Source organism: Vitis riparia, chromosome 10 (genome assembly GCF_004353265.1).
Source record: "Vitis riparia cultivar Riparia Gloire de Montpellier isolate 1030 chromosome 10, EGFV_Vit.rip_1.0, whole genome shotgun sequence".
NCBI classification, from domain to species: Eukaryota; Viridiplantae; Streptophyta; class Magnoliopsida; order Vitales; family Vitaceae; genus Vitis; species Vitis riparia.
In genome coordinates this window covers 15,967,186-15,988,358 of record NC_048440.1, presented here as the reverse complement: position 1 = coordinate 15,988,358, position 21,173 = coordinate 15,967,186, and the positions used below count along the sequence as shown (strand labels likewise).

At 38.5% G+C, this 21,173-nt stretch overlaps 1 protein-coding gene across 1 annotated transcript in view; it reads left to right on the top strand.

Annotated features, from left to right (window-relative positions):
• The first annotated feature begins 563 nt into the window (after positions 1 to 563).
• Positions 564 to 21,173, top strand: part of LOC117923146 — a 34,988-nt gene continuing 14,378 nt past the window's right edge. Inside the window, exons 1-22 of the mRNA XM_034841385.1 lie at positions 564 to 810; positions 2,983 to 3,160; positions 6,390 to 6,461; positions 6,589 to 6,657; positions 6,748 to 6,819; positions 7,150 to 7,221; positions 7,346 to 7,417; positions 7,566 to 7,637; positions 7,742 to 7,813; positions 7,948 to 8,019; positions 8,114 to 8,185; positions 9,827 to 9,898; positions 10,211 to 10,276; positions 10,544 to 10,606; positions 10,719 to 10,766; positions 10,916 to 10,959; positions 11,918 to 12,306; positions 18,449 to 18,644; positions 19,345 to 19,488; positions 20,380 to 20,498; positions 20,576 to 20,786; positions 20,884 to 21,121. Of these exons, the coding sequence (XP_034697276.1) occupies positions 723 to 810; positions 2,983 to 3,160; positions 6,390 to 6,461; positions 6,589 to 6,657; positions 6,748 to 6,819; positions 7,150 to 7,221; positions 7,346 to 7,417; positions 7,566 to 7,637; positions 7,742 to 7,813; positions 7,948 to 8,019; positions 8,114 to 8,185; positions 9,827 to 9,898; positions 10,211 to 10,276; positions 10,544 to 10,606; positions 10,719 to 10,766; positions 10,916 to 10,959; positions 11,918 to 12,306; positions 18,449 to 18,644; positions 19,345 to 19,488; positions 20,380 to 20,498; positions 20,576 to 20,786; positions 20,884 to 21,121 (2,501 nt within the window). The 5' untranslated portion in view covers positions 564 to 722. The remainder of the gene's footprint in view (positions 811 to 2,982; positions 3,161 to 6,389; positions 6,462 to 6,588; positions 6,658 to 6,747; positions 6,820 to 7,149; positions 7,222 to 7,345; positions 7,418 to 7,565; positions 7,638 to 7,741; positions 7,814 to 7,947; positions 8,020 to 8,113; positions 8,186 to 9,826; positions 9,899 to 10,210; positions 10,277 to 10,543; positions 10,607 to 10,718; positions 10,767 to 10,915; positions 10,960 to 11,917; positions 12,307 to 18,448; positions 18,645 to 19,344; positions 19,489 to 20,379; positions 20,499 to 20,575; positions 20,787 to 20,883; positions 21,122 to 21,173) is intronic.

Genomic DNA, 21,173 nt, shown 5'->3' with positions numbered 1-21,173 from the left:
AATGCAATAAATGAGTCTACAAATGTATAAAATTAAGTACAAACGACAAAACCATTTATAGAGAAATGAAACTAAATTATAAAATAACGGTTTATAAAGCAATAAGTAATAACATCATATTTAAATATGTGAGATAATTTGATTTGTGATGTCTTTCAAAAAATTATTATTAAATCTAATGTTGTAATTATTTTCAAATATCCAGATCCATTTCCAATTTTCCACAACTCTTAACATTATGAAATTTCTAAGACAAAAATGATTCAACTTAAATGTGAAATGCAGTAATTGTTAAAAAAGTTCATATATATAGTTTGATTAATGGGTTTTTTTTTTTCTTTTCTAAATTGATATTATTGACGGTGTATTAATTTATAATCTTTTTCTGAAACCCAGATTAGCACTTTCTGTTGCGTGTGGCTCCGTCCAGTTGTCCAAAAACTTAAAGCCCATAGGAAATGATGGCAAAGAAACTGAGAGCTTTCAGTTGCATGCATCTTAAATCTCAATCAAGTCAGGGAAAAGTCTAAGCTGTAAGCTGTCAGCTGACCGGAATGAAAATTACTTTTAAGTAAGAAATGGGCTACTGCCTACTCCTCTCTACTTTATGCTTCTCTGCTTCACCATTTCCGCAATTTTCACAACTCTCTAGTCTCTCCCTACCGACCTCACCAGCCGGATCAGCTTAACCGGCTCCTTCACGTTCCAAGGATTTTCAACTTATGATTCCGTTCCGCTTTTTTGTTTTCTTCATTCTTTCTCTCACTTTTTGCTGTGGATTTGTCCACCCCAAGGTGCCCCAAGCCGAAGGTACCTTCATATCTCTTTGTGTTTGGTTGCCCACAAAATGCTGGAAATGCTATAATGTGACTGTTGGTTGCAAGTTTTCTTGTTTTTTTTTTCGGGGAAAGGGGAAAGGGGAAAGGATATCAGAAATTGAGCTCAAAGCACGGTTGAATATGATTTAAGATTTTGTTTTGTTTTTCGCATACATTTATAAGTTTTCTTCTTCTCTGTTCTCATGGTTTTGGATTGATCGACAGTTCGAGAACATCAGAAACTAAATTACTAGAGTGCCCTTCTTTCTTGTTTTTACTTTTTATAGCGGATTAGGAAGGGGACTCTGGAATCAGGAACGACGGTCAATGTTAAGCTGATCCACAGAGATTGGCTGGTTTGTGAGCTTTCGTGTTTTGATTATTATTATTATATTGCTGTTTGGTTGAGGAGTGTTTTCTTACTGAGAAAGTCTGGTCTCCATTGGTAGTAAGGCTCAAAAACTTCCTGAAAATGGTGTTACAGTGCCAGTTCGAATCGTTTTGTTTAATACTTTTCTAATTTCTGGTGATGAAGCATTTCCATCTATTCCTTGATTTTTTTTCCCACATTTATCATGAACATTTTGAATTTGTTTGAGTGAAGAAGGTTTCTGTAGACAGAAAATTTACTTATTCTCATATTCCTTGTGCAGTATATCATAATTCTACACGCTAGACGTGGTTACATGTATATCACCGACTACTTATAAGTTCAGAAACTCCCTAATTCTTCTTAATTGCATCTCAGATGTATTTGAAGATTTTTATTAAGATCACAACTTGGTCTCAATGGGCTGGGCAAAGGGTTTGTCAAAAGCCCACCCCACTTTGTTTGCTTTGAGCTTCAGTCATCTACTCCTTGTCCTAGAATTAGCCATCTAGACTCACTCCAATGGAGTCACATGCACATAACCACCGGTTTATCAGCATAGCTACCTCCACAATATGCTGCCTGCCTCCAACACCCAATCCAATAGGACCAATACTGCCACCATTCCTAGGACAACATACCACCATCACCACAGCTTCTAACTGTCACTGCAACCCTACGACATTGGCACTTCCAACACATCCTTTTGTACCATGGTTATCTTTAGTACTTGTACCATCTCTATGGTACCATCATCACAAGCACAAATTGATTTTTCGATTAAAGTGACTTTTATATAGGCAAAAGCACCCACTTCAATTGCACTCAATAGCACTATGGTTGAGTTCGGCAAGAAAAGATAGATAAAAGAAATGAGTACATCTGTGAGAAGATAGATGTGGTGCAAATACAGATGAAATGAGAGAGAATTTTCTAAGATATTCTGAATCTTGTGCGAAAGATCAGCTGTCACCAATACTGTATTGGTATTGAAGCACTACAGGGACAAAAGAAAAATCAAAAGTGATCATTAGTAGTGGAAAACCAAGCTGGGCTTATGGTTAAACAAACAACTTGAACCTAGATTGGGCTGAATGAAGGAAAATTATTTGTGTAACCAACTATAAGTAGTTGAACAGGCATTTGAGTTGAGTTGATTGTATTGGTGATGCACAGATTATTCATATCATGTCCAAATATTGAGGGGAATTTCAAACTTAATTTGAATATCTTCAAATGAAATTTCCTCTTCTTTCCTTGTATAACTGATATGCTTTGCACTTGCACTCAAATTCCAGTCATGAAATTCTTTTTTTGAAACCATTCCTTAAAGTGTTGATGATTTGGTATTTATCAGTAACTTTGTGGAGGAAATGAATTTGGTATAATTAGGTTCCTGCATGGAATTTTGCCAATAAATTTTTAAATTCACAGTTAATCTATGCATCAAATAATCTCTTTACCCCTGGTCTTATCACAATGCCATCATCCATTTGTCCATCATTATCTATAGAATTAGCTTTCCCAACAAGAAAATTATTTGTTTTCTTATTATATAGTTGGTAGACTTTGTTTCTAATATTCATATCCCCTTTTTATCAGAAACAAGTCCATTAATACGGATTTGAGAGTACAACTAAAATGAACTAACCTGCAAAGAAGTTACAAAAATAACCAAACGAGTGCACTAAACAACTAAATCTTCATTATTTCTCATCATTGTTTTTTTACATATTCACATCTTGCAACATTATTTTATCATCTAATTCTTGTTTGTTAATGAATGTCCACTAGTGGATGCTCTTCAACGAATAATCAGAACAATGGGAGCTACATATTGGAAGTTTAATGGGGATTCTTGCCAAATTGAAATGGTTGGGTTAACACCACAACCACCAAGGGGATCTGAGCAAAGCATTGTTTGTGAAAATTTCTCTGAGAAGAACCGCACTGCCCTTCATGTCATACGCATGTATATCTCTCTCGTCTTATTACTTAATATTTTGAATTAACTTTGTATGCTCTATATATCTGGATTATGATGCTTATTAGATATTCCATCTTGAAGCATATATTATGATATAAAAATAGATATAATGAAATTATAAAAGGAGCAGGTAGGTGCTTTTATTGCCACAAGCCTATTGCTTAGCTTTGCACTAGTAAAAAAGAAGCATTTTTTATCAGATAGGAAAAAAGAATCATTGCACTGTATTTTTTGCTGAAAGTCCTTTTGGTTTGAACTTTCCAAGTTGAATTTGGATATTAATATTTTTATACTGGTATTTAGTATATACTTTTTTTTCCTAGTATATTATCCAGCCTTGAAAAAGTCAGTTAAAAACTGAACCATGTGGGAGATTATTAATCCAACCTTAACTTGTTTGGGGTAATTATTAAGGCCAAAGTCCTTTGCTTTACCAGAGGGTAACAGAGTTGCAAAGGATTTGAGTGTCACTGATCTACTAGTGGAGGTTCTGCCTTGGTGATTAGCCTTGGAAATATAATTATTGAATGTGGAGATTGTGAATCTTGCCAGGGGGCTGGGTTGCTCTTTGATATGGACGTATAGATTGGCTTATCAGGAGCCGACAGATTGATCAAGAGAGGAGCCTTTTCTTTTGTTGATTTTGTTGAGGATCTCATATCCCCTGGAGTTTTATTACTTCATAAACTTAGGGGCAAGAAGCCAAAGGCTTTCTGCTGTGAAAATTTCGTTTTCTCTCTTTTTATGCTCTCCTAAATTTTTCATTTTTGAAAGGTTTCTCGTCATTCTCTCTTTTACATCTTACATCCATCTAATGCAATACAAATGCCCCTTCTTATTAAACACAAACTATATACACACATACACACAAACCCAACCCTTTGAATTTATAAGAAAATACATTGATTCTTTCATGACATAAATGTTTGTTAGTCTTTAGTCTGTCCATGTGTAGTGGTCTTCTTGCTCAGCCATTAGTGAGAGGCAAGCCTCTTTCAACTCAATGGACAGATAAAACAATCTTCGAAAGGTTTTTGTTGTGTGTTGTCAAGGTCACTAATACATTTCTCTCCCAAATTCGTTTGTGCCTTTTTGTGTGTGTGTGTGTGTGTGTTTTCAGGGGTACATTTGAAAATTGAGTAATATTGTCATTTAAGAATTTGGCAGAGGTATATTGCCTGTCTCTGTTGAACCTTTGGAACTTGTTAGACACTCAGTTCTCTTTGCCCTTAGTTGAAGTGGAGGGTGCCCTCATGCCACTTCAATAATTTACAAGATTTACAAGGATTCTTCACCATCTCTGGATGTATATGAACAAAAAAAAAAAGCCTAATTTTGGGTTCATCTGGTTGTATGCTTGTCTTTGGTGAATTCTGCTGGACATTCCTTTTTCTCCTCATCCATTGAGTCACTATCTTGATCACTTCTCCTCAACCTTGGAGTAGGAGAGGCACAGAGAGCAAGTTCGACATCTAGAGATTGAAAAGCAAATGAGGAAGAGCCTTAGTGAGGATGCTTCCAGTTGATTATCAAGGGAAACAAATTGAGCAACTAGAGATCGAAGGACAACATGCAGATAGTGATACTCCAGCCTGATGGGCTTCCATAGAGAAAGAAAAACAGCATTGATGGTCATGTAATGGACATTTGTGCTACAACATAAGGATGATTATAGATGATTTTCTGACATTGAAATGGTAAATGATATCCCATTAAAGCCATTGTAGCTGCTATTAAGCTGTTTTCAGCTTCTGCATTGGGGCAAGCTATAGTCTTCTGGTTCCTTACATTCCATGTGATACATAAATACAGCCACCATACCACGATTTTCTTTAGTCAGTTGTTGTTCATCTAATGGAAGCCTGACTCAATGAGTCAAGACCTGCCAAAAACATTAGCAAATGCTTAGATACCTATAAGGTGGAGAAGAAAAAGCAGAGAGTGCCACTGATATACTGAAGATTATGCTTTATGATGTAAAATTTCCATGGTTGACATTATCAGTGGATTGACCTACAGAGGCAAAGCAATAGGACAGGTGAAGGTTTGTAAAGAATTAGTCTTGGGTACTTAAATACAAGTGAGATTTGTAAATAAATGTTCTTGAGCTCCTATGATGTTCTAATGGTGAGTTGGATTTGGTTAAAGTCCATGGTCTGGTAACCATGTGACTTGTGCATATGAGATTGTAAATTTCGGCCTCTATGAGATTTAGAATCTTGTGGACACTCTAGTTTGGAATAGGACCAACTGATAGAATAGTTGAACCTTTTTTTGGATAGGAAAAAGAAGAAATAGTAGAGAAGTGTTGCTAATGCTATGATGTCATCTTTTTGACAGAAAATTTATTGCTCGGATAATCAGGAAAGTTGTGTTCTTTTACTGGGTAGAGAAATTTAGTATCATCGGCATGCAGAAGGAGAATCAGGATCCCATTTCTCGAGAAACAAAGAAAAAAAATTGATCACTAAACCTCAAAAATAACCCAATGAAAATTGTTACTGAACTATTGGGACCCAGTCAGTGGGGCCTATTTTCAACTCTTATAGGGAATGGTGAATCTAATATATGTAGTAAAATCATGCCGGTTGATTCATGAACATTAATTCTGAAAGGACATGTTTGCAGGAAGGCTGTTTCTATTTTTATTTGCCTTGTCTGCCATCTCTTGATCATTATTCACAATTTGTGTAATCTGAATGCTTATTAGACTGACACAATTAGAGTGGTTTTCTTCAAAATTTTAACTGTTACCTATTCATAGCTCTTAGTAATTAATCTGACCTTTATTCCACCATTGCTCCATTTAACCTTAGTCTTAATTAAGCCATCTATTCCAACTATGTCAATGCCAGGATGTCATGGCCATGGAGCGAGATCTGTCATGTTAATGTGAAGGAAATCAAGCACTATTCTATTGTTGAAAGTAATCTTCTGGATGGTTTTCTGAATGAATTGTCTTTGATATCTTAGAATGGAATCCGTTACATGAATATTGACATACTTGGGATTTGTCTACAAATTGCATTTCAAACATGTCCATTTCTTTGTTAAGATCACATTCACCATGTGTTTGAAGACTTCATTTCAAGTATCAGTGCACAACCCCGATTATGCTATAATAATATAGAATATTGTTTCTATTAATCTGATTTTTCTATCAGCAGCGGCCCCTGGACATAAAACTCAAACTTTGATTTCCCATGTGTTATAGTGTTCTAAAGGGGTATAGTCTTCCTGGCATGCTTCCACCTGACCTGGTCGAGCTTCAATACCTCCGAGAGATGTAAGACCATTCTCAACTGAGGCATTTGAAGTTTTACATTTTTCTAACCCTAATTTCTTACATGCTCTACCAGAAGTGAATACAACTTTAAACAACTGAAATTACTTCCATTTTGTCCCATTTGTAGAGATTTTGCTTACAATTACCTTGGTGGTACGATACCACGTGAATGGGCTTCAACACAATTGAATTCAATGTGAGCGTTTCTTTTCCCCCTACTTCTGCTGTAAGTTTAGCAATTAGAGCTCCCTTCTTCATAAAATTAACTAAGAAAATGTTAATGCAGCTCTCTACTTGCTAACCGCTTATCAGGGGAAATTCCAAAGGAATTGGGAAATATCTCCAGTCTCACATACTTGTAGGTCTCAATTTTCAAGCTTTGGTTATCATTTTTGTATTTCCCTTCCTTTCCTTGGATGGTTCTCTGGTGATCAGATTCCATGTGATAGAAGTGAAGTTGTGAAAAGTAGCAATAGAATGGGCAATTGGGCCAGCACAACTTTTTCCCATTTTGTTTTTTTTAATTTGTCACTTGAAACTGAAGTAGCAGGATGCATGTTTTTCTGCCCATCTCTTGTGGAATCACTACATTCTGTTTTTTCCCTTTCATTCAAGATATGTCTTTTAAAGAGTGTGATGGGTATTTTGTTCTTCTCTTTTAGTAATCTCAATGGAGACTTTTAACCAGGAACCTTGAAGCAAACAAATTTTCTGGCGTTCTTCCTCCTGAGCTTGGGGATTTAATTAATTTGAAAACTCTGTAAGACATCTTGTTTCTTCTTCCTTTAATTTTTTACTTTTTGAATTCCATTCCAAATTTAACATGCATATGAACAATGAAAGAACATCTAACCTGTCGGTTTTGCTCTGTGATATTATTGCAGGATGCTATCTTCTAATCAGTTCTTTGGAAATTTGCCAACTACACTAGCTGGACTTAGAAACATAACAGATTTGTAAGAATCATAATATTATGCAAACAAAAAAAAAAAATCCCCTCCACCCTCACTCCCCCACTCCCCTCCACGCGAATATTTTCCTTTTACTTGGTACATGAATTTGCATGATCATACCAATTCAGTGCCATTTTGTTGCAAAATGCAGTAGGATAAATGATAACAACTTCAGTGGACCAATACCAGATTTTATACAAAACTGGAAACAACTTACAAGAATGTAAGATTCATTTCTTTCCTAGAAAAATTTAGTTCCTTTGAATTTTGAGAGTAGAAAAATGTAAATATTTTCTAATAATAATGTGAAAATTTGTGTCAATGAAGAGAAATGCAAGCAAGCGGACTGGAGGGACCTATTCCATCAAGCATTTCTCTTTTGGATAAGTTAACTGAGTTGTGAGTATATAGCCTTCTCAAGTCCATAACTGTTCTTTGGGTGCTTGATTGCTATGTTTTCTTAGTACTGGTTTACTGTTATTGGTTTTTTTTTCTCTTTTCTTTTTCCCATAGTTGCATTTTTTTTTATGCAGGAGGATTAGTGATATGACTGGGAAAAGTCAAGGTTTTCCTTTGCTGAACAACATGACTGGCATAATAAACTTGTATGTTTGATGCCTATAGGCATTGGATATTTATGAAGGCAAACTCACATCTTCTTTATGATATTTAGTTTACATGATTGGATTATGGATTTAGGGTTTTGAGGAATTGCAACATTTCTGGAGAAATCCCTGCGTACATCTGGAAAATGAAGGAGTTGGAAATGTTGTAAGTAAAGCCTGTAAACATGTAGTAAATGACTTTTCTTGGTTTTCAATGTTGCATCGCTCACAATGTTTACTTGGCATGCTGAATGTGGAGGAAGCACACAAACACGCACAAACAAACATTTTTTCCCTTAATGCTTGGGTGCTGTGTTTCTAGATCATGAACTGGCAGATTCTTGTGTTGCACTCATGATCATGTGAGTGACATTGTTGTCAAGTAAGAATCTGAGGTGCTATACAAGGAAGTGCCATTTTATCAATGAGAAAATGTCACCACTGGACCTATCCAGCAGTAGATATAACTTTTACTTAATATATTTCTGTTATTTTTTTCATTTAATGAATCTACTTTCTGAACATAAAGATCCACACGCCAAACATGCATAAACACATGCAGTCTCTACCATATATGTATGAATGTAATATTTATGTGTGTATGCATATATACGTTTATTCTGTTCGAATCTTCTTTCTCATTGCTTGATATTTTGAATGAATAAGTCATTTAGTAATATAACTATTTCATGATTAAGTGTAAATTTTGTTTTTCTTTTTGATTGGAAAAATGAAAACATACTAAGAAGATGTCTAAGGGTGCATAATTGAGCATGATGGGTTTATGAAGTTACAGCCAGGAAAGAAGGAAAGCCAGAAAAAAAAGGACAAATGAAAAAACTAATAGAGAAGGAAAAAGACAAAAAGTGCAGGAAAAACAACAAAGGAAGCTGCAAACCCAGCTTCTCAAACCCTAGGAACATCAAAACTGCAGATAGAATAGACATCCAAACAGTCAATAATGTCAAGAAAGGAGCATCTTGTGCCTGACTAGAGATAGTGTCCATCACCAATACATACAAAGAAATCAAGATATTAGTTGTCAGATTCAACAGTAAGTGTTTCACTGCCCTGAAAATTCTTTCATTCCACTCCCTCCAGATACACCACACCATGCAAAGAGGAGCCACCCTCCATACCTTCCTATATTTCTCAATAAATTTACCATGCCATCTCAACAAGCTCTCATAATGAATTCAGTCAGACCCAAATGACTCCAGATTACAAAGTCAGTAGCTAGAGCTCCATAGTACAGACAAAGTAAATTTTGTTTTCAGAGGGAAGAAAAATACTCTTAGACTCTGGTACTTGAAAGCCTACACAGCTGAAAGAAAATGGAGTCTTTCTCTTCAGGTTCAAAAAGTCTAAAAGTAGGAAGGTAAAACATTATTCTGCAAGGCGTTAATCATCATGTGGTTAATTGGACTAACTGACACACAAATGGTCAATGGAACTATACTGGTATGCTGAAAGAAGCAATTGATCTCTCCAGAATGATGGTCCAACTATTTCATGGATTCCTGGTCCAATATTTTGGATTATACTTACTCTCGAGGATTTTATAGATATAATTTGTCACCTTAATTTTCTGGTTGTGGTTGTTGTTTTGTAATTTTATGTGCAGACTCTGTTCTTTCTTCTTTTTAGTTTTTCCTTTTGTTTCTTTTGGAATTCTTCTCCTCCATCCTTTATGTTTTCTCTCTTCAACAAGTTTCTTTTTTCTTATAGAAACAATAAGCAAACACGTTTGATTGGTAAATAGCTTGTAGAGATTTTCTAATTAACTGTCTTTTTGTGATTTGGATAGGGATGTCAGTTTCAACAAGCTAGTAGGTGAAGTTCCAAGTGACTTAAGTTTAGCCAAGGCACTGAACTATATGTAAGTATCAAACCCAGAATTTGGGTAGCATTTGGTTGTGTTTCATCACATTCATTGGAAACTTACTCTCATTATATTGTTCTGAAAAAACTTAATGAGATAGTCAAACTTTTTCCAGGAAAGAAATTTGATTCCAATTTTATTGTGAGCAACAAATAGTATTGCATGATTATTTCTGTTTGACCAATAATTGTTTCCCAAAGATGCAAAAAAATGCAACCTCAATGGATACATTATGTTGAATCTCTTACTAACATTATATTGCTTTCAATATTGAATCTCTGACTAATTACATTATGTTGCTTTCAATAGCTACTTAAGCGGCAACTTGCTAAGTGGAAATATACCAGACTTATTCTTGAAGAAAGGAAGTAGTATGTATGTTCCTTATCTGGGATGCTTTGTACTCTTTTTATTTCAGTAATGCTTCTTGTCTTATAATCCTTATCATATTCCAATGATATATGAACCTGCCAAGTAAGGCTGAGCCATGCAATGGGCTAAGTTTCTAGTTGGATCTATTGTCAATACCATCTATTTCACATGTTCCTGCTTTAAGGTTTTTTTTTTTCTTCATGATTCATCCTTTTATGGCTTCAGATTAAATATGAATTTATAACATCCAATATTATTGCTTCCATGCAGTGATCTATCCTACAATAACTTTTCATGGCAAGGCCCTGAGCAACCTGCTTGTCAAGAGAACATGTCAGAATTTTTATTTTTTATTTTTTGTTTTAATCTTCACCTCTTAGCTTTCAGTTATAAATAGTTACTTTTTAAATACTTAGAATTGTTTTGCCTTTTGTTATTTTCTTAGGAATTTGAATGTTAACTTGTATCGGAGCTCTTCAACGGAGAACAACCTGTAAGATTTTTATTCTTCTCTCTTGCTAAAATTGGGAAGTTAATTACCATGAAGGGAGGAGGAAGCTTCTATTTTAGTGTAATGGTTTTCTTATGTACTTTTTTATTGATGAAATATTCTAATTTGTTCATATACTAATTGTGTGATAGAAGGGCTGTTCTTCCATGCTCAAAGAATGACAATTGTCCACAATGTAAGTATCTTTTGAAGTTGGAATGTTGTGAATCACCTTCAAATTCAATTTAAGTTTTGTTCTTCAATGCAAAATTTTGAAACTTCCTTAATCCACCAATCAGATTATGAACTTCCTGTCTGTTAAATAAAAGTCAATTTTAGGCAATCTTAGAGCCTGTTTAGATAGGCTTTTGAAAGCCAAAAGCCCTTTTTTTTAAGCCTGATAAGTGCTTCTATCTGTTTTTAGGCGATTGTTAGCCCTGTTTATATAGGCTTTTTGAAAGCCAAATGCTCTTTTTAAGCCTAGTAAGTGCTTCTTTCTGTTTTAGGTGATTTTTAACACTGTCTAGATAAAGCTTTTTGAAAGAAAAACCTTTTTTTTTAAGCCTAATAAGTGCTTATGTCTGTTTATAGGTGATTGCAATAAAAGTGTTCCTGGCTTGAAAAAAGAGCTTAACATATGGGCAGAGACTGTTAATTCTCATAGAAGCTCTTTTATAACTACTGCAGGAAGCTTTTTTATATTGGGTGAAACTTTGATAAACAAAGATTGTACCTTTGAAATCATAATTTCAACTTCATCTATTGGCTAAGTCCAAAAGTAAAAGCTAGTCACAAATGGGGCTTCCAACTGATAAATATTGTAAACAAAGACAAGTAAATACTAGTTTCAGTTTAGGTTAAATTGGCTGAAATTATGCTATGAACTGTTGAAACAAGCTGCTCGCATCTAGGTATGGTAAAATTTGTATACTAGAGATTTGTTTTAAGGCATCTTCTTAAAGAACATAATATGTATGGTGGTTATGAGTTGTGATATTAAATAAAATGTTGTAAACAAGTAGGGTTTTATGATTTACTAATTGCATCAATGTGGGATTGATATGAAATTTCAACAAATAAAATTTCAAATCATTACGTACTAGATGAACTTGCAAAATCTCAATTTTATTTTACTTTTATATCTTTTATGGCAGATGCATGTTCTTTCCACGTTAATTGTGGTGGAGATGATTTAACCATCAAAGAAAGTAAAAGAAAAGTTTTCTATGAAGGAGATGCAGAAGTTGAAGGTGGTACTGCAAAATATTTTAGAAGTAAAAACAGTTACTGGGGATTGAGCAGCACCGGGGACTTCATGGATGATAACAATGACCAAAACATGCGTTATATTGAAACTCTCTCATCAGGGAACATATCTGGAGTGTATACTACAGCTCGCCTTTCCCCTCTTTCACTCACTTATTTTGGCTATTGCTTAGAGAATGGGGATTATACTTTACAGCTGCATTTTGCTGAGATATATTTCACAAATGACAAAACATATGATAGTCTTGGGAAACGCTTGTTTGACATTTATATTCAGGTACTCACATCAGTGGAAAATATTTCTTTGCCATGAACAATGCTTTAATAATCTACTTGGTTGCAAAAAAGTCTTGAATGGGAGAGAGTGTGAGAGAGTTTAAGAGCAAGGGGGTGAGAGAGATAGCCAGCGATGGGAGTGCGCGTCGCGCGGAAAACAGGAAGAAGAGGAAGACGAGCAAGTTCGGGGTGGAATCCAAGACTTTTGAGTTGGAAATGGTGGAAAGGGGAGGAAAAACCCTAATCATAACGGAAAGCAAGAATGGGGTATCGTCTTGGGTGCGATTGGGCCTGGACAGTGTAGGGCTTTTCATGGAAGGCCTATTGCAGTGCATTAAGGATGAGAAGGTAGGAAGTTGGGAAAAGGGATGGAAGGAGAAAGGGCGAAGCTTCTCTCTCGTGCGCGCCTATAACAGGGCGGGTTGCTTTTTGCGGTTAGGGGTCGTCGATGTGGAACTGAAGAGATACAGCATTTGTATCCCGAAGGGCAAAGGGGCCAAAGGAGGTTGGACGGCGATGGTGGAGACTATTCGCCAGATGGATATCCTTGTTGGCAAAAAGGTGCAACAGGAAGAAGAGGGGACAGTGGGAAGGCCGTGGTCGGAAATGGCGAAAGGAAGGTCATTTGCGGACACGGTGAAGGGTTGGGGGAATTTGGAGACCAATATCCTCAGAGTGGAGGTGGATCGGGAGGAGCTAAACAGAAACATCAGCAGACTGGAACATTGTTTGATTGGAAATTGGAAACCTAGCAAAACAAAAGAGGAAGACCTGGAAAATTTGGGATGGGAAATGGCAAAGGCATGGGGATTGAAAGGCAAAATGGGGATTGCGAGTATGGGAAGAGGACATGTTCTATTGGAATTCGAGTTCGAGGAAGAAGCAAGAAGGGTTCACCTCTCTGGTCAGAAGACGGTGGGAGGAGTTCAAGTGGATCTAGAGCGATGGAATCCAAGATCGGGGTGTATGGAAGAAGGAGAGGTAAGAAGGGAAGTGTGGGTGAGAATAGTGGGGCTACCAATATTGTTTTGGGTGCCGTCGGTGTTGAGAAGGGTGGGAGACGCTTGCGGCGGGTTTCTAGATGTCGACCCAAAGACGGAGAGAATGGAGGATCTGCAGTGGGCGAGGATTCTGATCAGATCGGACGGCGAGAACACCCCTGGTTCGTTGGTGTTAGGGGTTGAAGGGATGTCTTACTCCCTATCTTTATGGTGGGAGATGGTTCCGACACTAAGGATGGAAAAGGGAAGGAAGCATGAGCTGAGGGATCGATCCAGTGGTGAGGGTAGGGGTGATGAAGCCCCACGCGCCGGGCCGAGAGTGGAGGAGATGGCGTGCGCTGGGTTCGAGGCGCAGCGTCAGTCAGTGGATGGGACGGGCCGCCTGACGCAAGAAGTGGGCTTTGCAGCTGTGGGCTCTCAGCTGCATGTGGGCTTGCGGGGGTCTGGTTCGTATACTGGGCCTGCGGGCTCAAGCAAGGAGAGGGACTGGGCCTGTGGGCTCTCTTTAACATCAGGCCGTGAAGATCCAAAGGGGGATCAGAATGGGCCGCTTTCAATTAAAAGCCTGGGGCGGGGCGCTGACGTTGGACTGGGCCAACACCAAAAAGGGAAAAACTCCATATTCCAGTCTCCCTTAGTGGATGATGGGCCACTCTTAAGAACCTTCTCTTCTGGGTCCAACGGTAACAAGGACGACAATATGGACTGCGAGTTCATTAGACGCAGAGAGGAGGAAACGGTGAGAAAAAATCAGACGGACCTAATGTATCAGAGAGCAGATAAGATGTTAGAGGAAGAAGCAGAGAGGTATGTCTTAGATGTAAATATGGGGGGTCTCAGGGCTCAAGGGTCTTCTTCCTCTAACTCTTTTTGTTTTGGTCGGTCTCCGGAAAGGGAGGGTTACGACCATTCTGGGGTCCGTAGGGAGGGGGTTTTGCTTGGAAGTGGGTCACAAAGACCAAATGAAGTAGAACTGTTAGAGAGAAGGGACGGCTGTTGGGATTTGGTTGAGGTCAACAGTATTGACCCTCTGGAAAGAAGTTTGGGGTGGAAAGCAGATCAGATGGAGTTCCAAGAGGGTAGAAAGGAAGAGCACCTGAATTGGGAGGAGAACAGTCTGATCAAATTCAGTCATTTCTTAGGCTTTTCTACGGAAGGCCTGGAGAAGGAAATTTTGAGTTTCCTGGGCAAAATCAGAAAAAGGAAGGAAAAGATTGTAGGTAAAGGACTGTTGGAGTCTTCAAGGTTTGAAAGGGAGCTTAAGAGATTGGAGTGCTCTATTAACTATGAGGGGGATTCTAAGAAAAAAGGCCCTATTCAGGGTAGAGGGAACCAGTATGCAAGTATCCAATGACTGTAAAAATATTGAGTTGGAATGTGAGGGGCGTGAATGATAGTTCCAAGAGGAGAATTATCAAATCAGTTATCAGAAAACATAAGGTGGATCTATTTTGTATTCAAGAAACGAAGATGCAGGTGATGTCTGAAATGGTGGTGAGGAGCTTAGGGCCGGGGAGATTTCTTGATTGGAAGGTTTTGAATGCTACGGGGACGGCAGGAGGTGTTTTGATCTGTTGGGACAAGCGTTCGTTGGAGATGGTGGGGGTGGAAGAGGGACAATTTTCCATCTCCTGCAGATTCAGGAATGAGGGAGATGGAGCATTCTGGGTCTTCACGGGGGTTTATGGGCCTTTTTCCAGAGAAGATAGGGAATGTTTGTGGGAGGAGCTTGGGGCAATCAAAGGGATATGGGGGGAGCCGTGGTGCTTAGGAGGAGATTTCAATACAACGCTGTTCCAAGCTGAAAGAAATAGAATTGGGAGGATTAATTCAACTATGAGGAGGTTTGCCCAGATTATAGATGACCTTGGGCTTGTTGATATCCCTTTACAAGGGGGTTCTTTCACTTGGAGCGGGGGGCTTAATAATCAATCGCGGGCCAGGCTGGATAGATTTCTAGCGACTCCTAGCTGGCTAGACCAATTCAGTAGGGTTCATCAAAGAAGACTGCCCCGCCTAACATCGGATCATTTCCCGATTCTGTTAGAGGGTGGAGGGATAAGGAGAGGCCCGTCCCCCTTCAAATTCGAAAATATGTGGCTCAAAGCCGAAGGGTTCAACGAGCTGATAGAGGGGTGGTGGCAAGGGATAGAGGTTAGAGGCAAGCCGAGCTACAGATTAGCGACTAAGATGAAGGGGCTGAAACATAGGTTAAAAATATGGAATAAGGAGGCTTTTGGAAGATTAGAGAAAAACAAAGCTGAAGCTCTTCAGCAAGTGGAGAGATGGGATTCAGTGGAAGAAGAGAGAAACCTAACAGATGAGGAGCTGGGCCACAAAAAGGAAGCTAAGGAGAGTTATGCAAAGTGGGTGTCGTTGGAAGAAGTGCATTGGAGACAGCTATCAAGAGAAATATGGTTAAGGGAAGGGGATAGGAACACGGGGTTCTTTCACCGCATGGCCAATGCCCGTAGGAGAGTCAATGCCATGGCTAAAATTAAGATAAATGGGGTGAGATTCACAGAGGAACAAGATATGAGGGAAGGTATAGCAAATGCGTATCAGTAGCTACTATCGGAAAATTCGGGGTGGAAGGCGGACATAGGAGGTCTCTCACTGAAACAGATCAGTCCTTCAGAAGCAATTGGCATTGAGAATTCTTTTTCTGAGACTGAAATCCATGCAGCTTTAATGGGGATGAATGGGGATAAAGCCCCGGGCCCGGACGGATTCACAGTGGCTTTTTGGCAAAGCTGCTGGGAGGTTGTCAAGGAGGACATCTTGGGCTTTTTCAAGGAGTTCCATGATCAGAACTCATTCATTAAGAGTCTGAATCACACATTTCTGGTGCTGCTGCCGAAGAAAGGAGGGGTGGAGGATTTAAGAGACTACAGGCCAATCAGTTTGATTGGGGGCTTATACAAATTATTGGCTAAGGTGCTGGCCAATAGGCTCAAAAAAGTCATAGGAAAGGTGATCTCCCCTGATCAGAATGCATTCATCAAAGGGAGACAAATCCTTGACGGTTCCTTAATCGCAAATGAGGCTATAGATTCTTGGCAAAAAAGGGGAGAGAAAGGTATAATATGTAAATTGGACATCGAGAAGGCGTATGATAGCATCAATTGGCATTTTTTACTAAAGGTCATGCAAAAGATGGGGTTTGGACCAAAATGGATAGGATGGATGTGGAGTTGTATCTCCACTGTCAAGTACTCAGTGCTGGTGAACGGGGTTCCAGCGGGGTTCCAGCGGGGTTCTTCTCAAGTTCAAAAGGATTAAGGCAAGGGGACCCTCTTTCCCCCTACTTATTTCTCATGGGAATGGAAGTACTAAGCGTGCTTATCACAAGGGCTGCTGAAGGGGGCTTCATCCAAGGCTGCAGGATAGGGAGAGGAAGAGAGCAGGCCGTCAACATTACTCACCTCCTGTTTGCGGATGATACAATTATTTTTTGCGAGGCAAAGAAAGAGGCGTTATTGCATTTGAGCTGGATCCTCTTTTGGTTTGAAGCAGCCTCTGGTTTGAAGATTAATCTGGATAAAAGTATGGTAATTCCGGTAGGGGAGGTGGAAGGGGTTGCTGAAATGGCGGCTGAAATAGGGTGTAGGGAGGGGCAGCTGCCTACTGTTTATTTGGGGCTGCCCCTTGGGGCGCCAAATAGGGCCTCTTACGTATGGGATGGGGTGGAGGAGAGAATGAGGCGAAAGCTTGCTCTATGGAAACGTCAATATTTATCCAAAGGAGGGAGAATTACTCTTATAAAGAGTACGCTGTCCAGCATACCTTTGTACCAAATGTCAGTATTCCGTATGCCTAAGTCAGTGACAAGAAGGATGGAAAAGCTTCAAAGAGACTTTTTGTGGGGTGGAGCCAATGGGGGGAACAAGGTTCATTTAGTCCAATGGGAGATGGTGTCTGCGGATAAAGGAAAAGGTGGATTGGGTCTTAAGGAAAATCGCTGTCTTGAACAAAGCTCTCCTTGGAAAATGGATTTGGAGATATGCGCGTGCTAAGGAGGAGCTTTGGAAAAAAGTGATTGAGACCAAGTATGGGCAAGAAGAGTTTGGGTGGAGAACAAGGAAAGCAAACGGGGTGTATGGTGTTGGAGTGTGGAAGGAGATCTTGAAGGAGTCCACTTGGTGTTGGGAAAATATGGATTTCAAGGTGGGAAAAGGCAATAGAATAAGGTTTTGGACTGACCGATGGTGCGGTAACTCTGTGTTGTCCCAAGGCTTCCCAAATCTCTTCTCCATGGCTGCCCATAGAAATGTCACAGTGGAGGAATGCTGGGACCAGAATGGGGGCCAAGGAGGGTGGAATTTAAGGCTGTTAAGGGACTTTAATGACTGGGAGTTGGGCTTGGTGGACAATCTATTAATTGTGTTGAGGGATTATAGAGTAAACTCGGAAGATGATTCGGTTTATTGGAAGAAAGGCGAGGGCGGACTGTTTAAAGTTAAGAATGCTTATAATGTGTTGACAAATACCCAAGGAGTGGACTTTCCTCATAGCAATGTTTGGGTGGACAAGGTTCCAACCAAGATTGCTTTCTTTGCTTGGGAAGCTACTTGGGGGAAGGCCCTCACTTTGGACAGGCTCCAGAGAAGAGGGTGGCATTTACCTAATCGGTGTTTCTTGTGTGGGTGCGAAGAAGAAACAATCAATCATATACTAATACATTGTACAGTGGCAAAAGGGTTGTGGAACATCATTCTTGCGTTGTGTGGCGTACAGTGGGTCTTTCCAAAATCTGTAAAGGAGGTCCTTAGTAGTTGGAAAGGTTCTTTTGTGGGGAGAAAAAGGAAAAAAGTGTGGAAATCAATCCCATTATTCATTTTTTGGTCTATATGGAAGGAAAGGAATAGGCTAGCCTTTAAGGGGGGAGTTTTGGATTATCAAAAATTAAAAACTTCGTTTGTATACAATGTATGGGGGTGGGCTAAAGTGTACATGGTTATGGAGTCGAATTCCCTATTAGGTTTCTTGGAGTGGTTAGCCTCCAAATAGGGTTTGGGTCGTGTTTTTTTGTTAAGGGGGTGGTAGTCTCGTATACTTCCTGTATGCCTTGAGGCTTATTTGCCTTTTTATATATATTCAGCTTGCTTATCAAAAAAAAAAAAATAATCTACTTGGTTGCAGGAGCAATTGGTGCATAAGGATTTTAATATTGAAGATGAGGCTCGTGGAGCACGAAAGCCAGTTATGAAACAATTTAACACAAGTGTAACAAATAATGTCTTAGAGATCCGATTTTATTGGGCTGGCAAAGGAACAACACGAATCCCTAGCAGAGGAGTTTATGGCCCTCTCATATCAGCTATTTCTGTGCATCCAAGTAAGTAATTAGGATTTTTTAATTCTTTGTTTATACTTATATTGGTATTATCATAATGTAGGTTGCATGTGCATGATGTGGACATACACGTTTGCCTATTTTTTGAGAACAGAATTGACCATGTGTTTCCAGGACAAGGTAGGCCATCGTTCCTACCACACAGATCAAGGCTCAAGATGCATTAGAACCTCCTATAAGGGTATTTAGTTCTTGTCTGTCACTAACTCCATAATTTCTTAAACAGTTTAAACACCTACTTAAAGAACCATGATTCACCATCAGGCATGTGTTCCTTGATCTATGTCCCTAGTACAAGTTCTGCTTCTCTTGGTGTCTGAATATCTTGTTTCACTAGCATTAAGGATGAGAAGAAAGTGATGTAGTTTTTAGAATAAAGTGATGTAGTTTTTCCTCTTTCTCTAGTATAAGTAGCACAGTGATGAGAATGAAGAGATTCCTTAATTTGGATTGCCTAGAAGAGAAGGGATTTAGAAATACATGAAAACTAAAATTTCAGGAAATAAATTTTTAATTCCTCATTAAATAACAGTTGGATGCCAGAATGATATTTAAAAGATATTCATGGAGTTTAACCCTGAAATTGGATTGAGTGTATGGGTCTATGTCTATGTCTATGTCTGTTTAAATTTCATTATTAATATGCTGCTAACATTTATCCTTTTATATGTTTTTTATGTAGATTTTAAATCTTGTTCAAGTAGTGGAAAAAAGGGAATGACTGCTTATATCATTGGTGGAGTGGTAGGATTATGCATTATTCTATTAATATTGGGTTTCCTTCAGTGGAAAGGTTGTTTGAGAGGCAGAAAGAGGGAAGAAAAAGGTATGAGCTATACTGATTTCAAGTACTGCTTGGTTTCGATTCATTGCATCTTCCTGCAAGTATCTGCTATTGGCATGAGCACTTTATATTTAAGTTGGCTTCAAATATTCAACTTTTACCTTACAATGAACCATGCATTTGGCCTCCTTTGTCAGAGACTTTCTTCCCCCTTGAGTATGCTATGTTCTCTCCTTTATATTTCTTTCCCCTACCTGGGTTTGACACTTGGTTGCTTTTTAACCTTTCTGCACATCCTTACAAGATTGCTTGTCCTTCTTGTACTTATCCTTTTAAGAAAAATGAAGATGGTTGCTTCTTTTCAATAAATAAAAAAAATGAAAAGAAAAATGTGATCTATTCATTCACTAGATCTTTGAATCACATTAGGTGGGCCCAATTAGAAGCCATATTTTGGGATACAACAAAATCTGACTTCTTTAGTTGTCTTGAAAGGTTAGTTCTTTCATCCATTCAGAAATATGAGATTTTTTTTTTCCTTTTTAATTTTGTGAAGAAAAATTGTTGCAGAAGTGGATTCTATATTTTTCCTTAGAACGCAGTGTCTAATCAATTATCACTTAAAATGAATCTTTGTTGATTTTCTAATAATTTAAGGGTTGTACAAGTGAAAGCAATATTGTATCACCATACTCATTTAATTGGTTACACTTCAGTGATGAGGTTTTTTGTCATGGTGTTCTATAATAAATCTAGAACACCTTAAATTTATTAACTCATGCATGCCCTCTGTGTATGGAATTAACAAGTATGGGTTTGGGGGGGGGGGGTGCGTGGGGGCCGGGGGCAGGATTGGAGGAGTGGGATTGAGAACTACCAAGTAAACTCTTTGTTTTCTTACCACCTCTGTTTCTGTTTTTCCTCCTTGGATAGATCCCGAAGGTCTAGATTTGCAAACAAGTTCCTTTACCTTGAAGCAAATAAAAAATGCCACCAACAACTTTGATTCTGCAAACAAGATTGGAGAAGGTGGTTTTGGTCCGGTTTTTAAGGTATTCTAGCTAATCCATGATCTTTCCATCTTCCTTAGTTGATTCTACCTATGAAGTCTGAATGAAAATTGGTGCAGGGTCTGTTAACTGATGGTACCACAGTTGCAGTGAAACAGCTTTCGGCTGGATCAAGGCAAGGTAATCGTGAATTTTTGAATGAGATAGGCATGATTTCTTGTTTGCAACACCCAAATCTGGTGCAACTTCATGGGTGTTGTGTTGAAGGAGATCAATTGTTGCTGGTGTATGAGTACATGGAAAACAATAGCCTAGCCCGTGCTTTGTTTGGTAAGTATCATTTTCTTAATTGGAATACAACTTCTATTAAGACAAAAGATTGTACAGATGATATCTAATTTTAAGTTTGTAAGGGATGTTTTCACAGGTCCAGAAAATAGTCAGCTGATACTGGATTGGCCAACTAGGCTTAAAATCTGTATTGGGATTGCTAAAGGATTGGCTTTTCTCCATGAAGAATCGAGACTCAAGATTGTACATAGAGATATTAAAGCTACTAATGTGCTTCTTGATAGAGACCTAAACCCTAAAATATCTGACTTTGGATTGGCTAGGCTCGATGATGGAGGGAAGAGCCACATTAGCACCAGGATTGCTGGAACCATGTGAGTTAGCCTGTTCTTATTAAATTGACCAACTATTTGAGAATTAATAAGC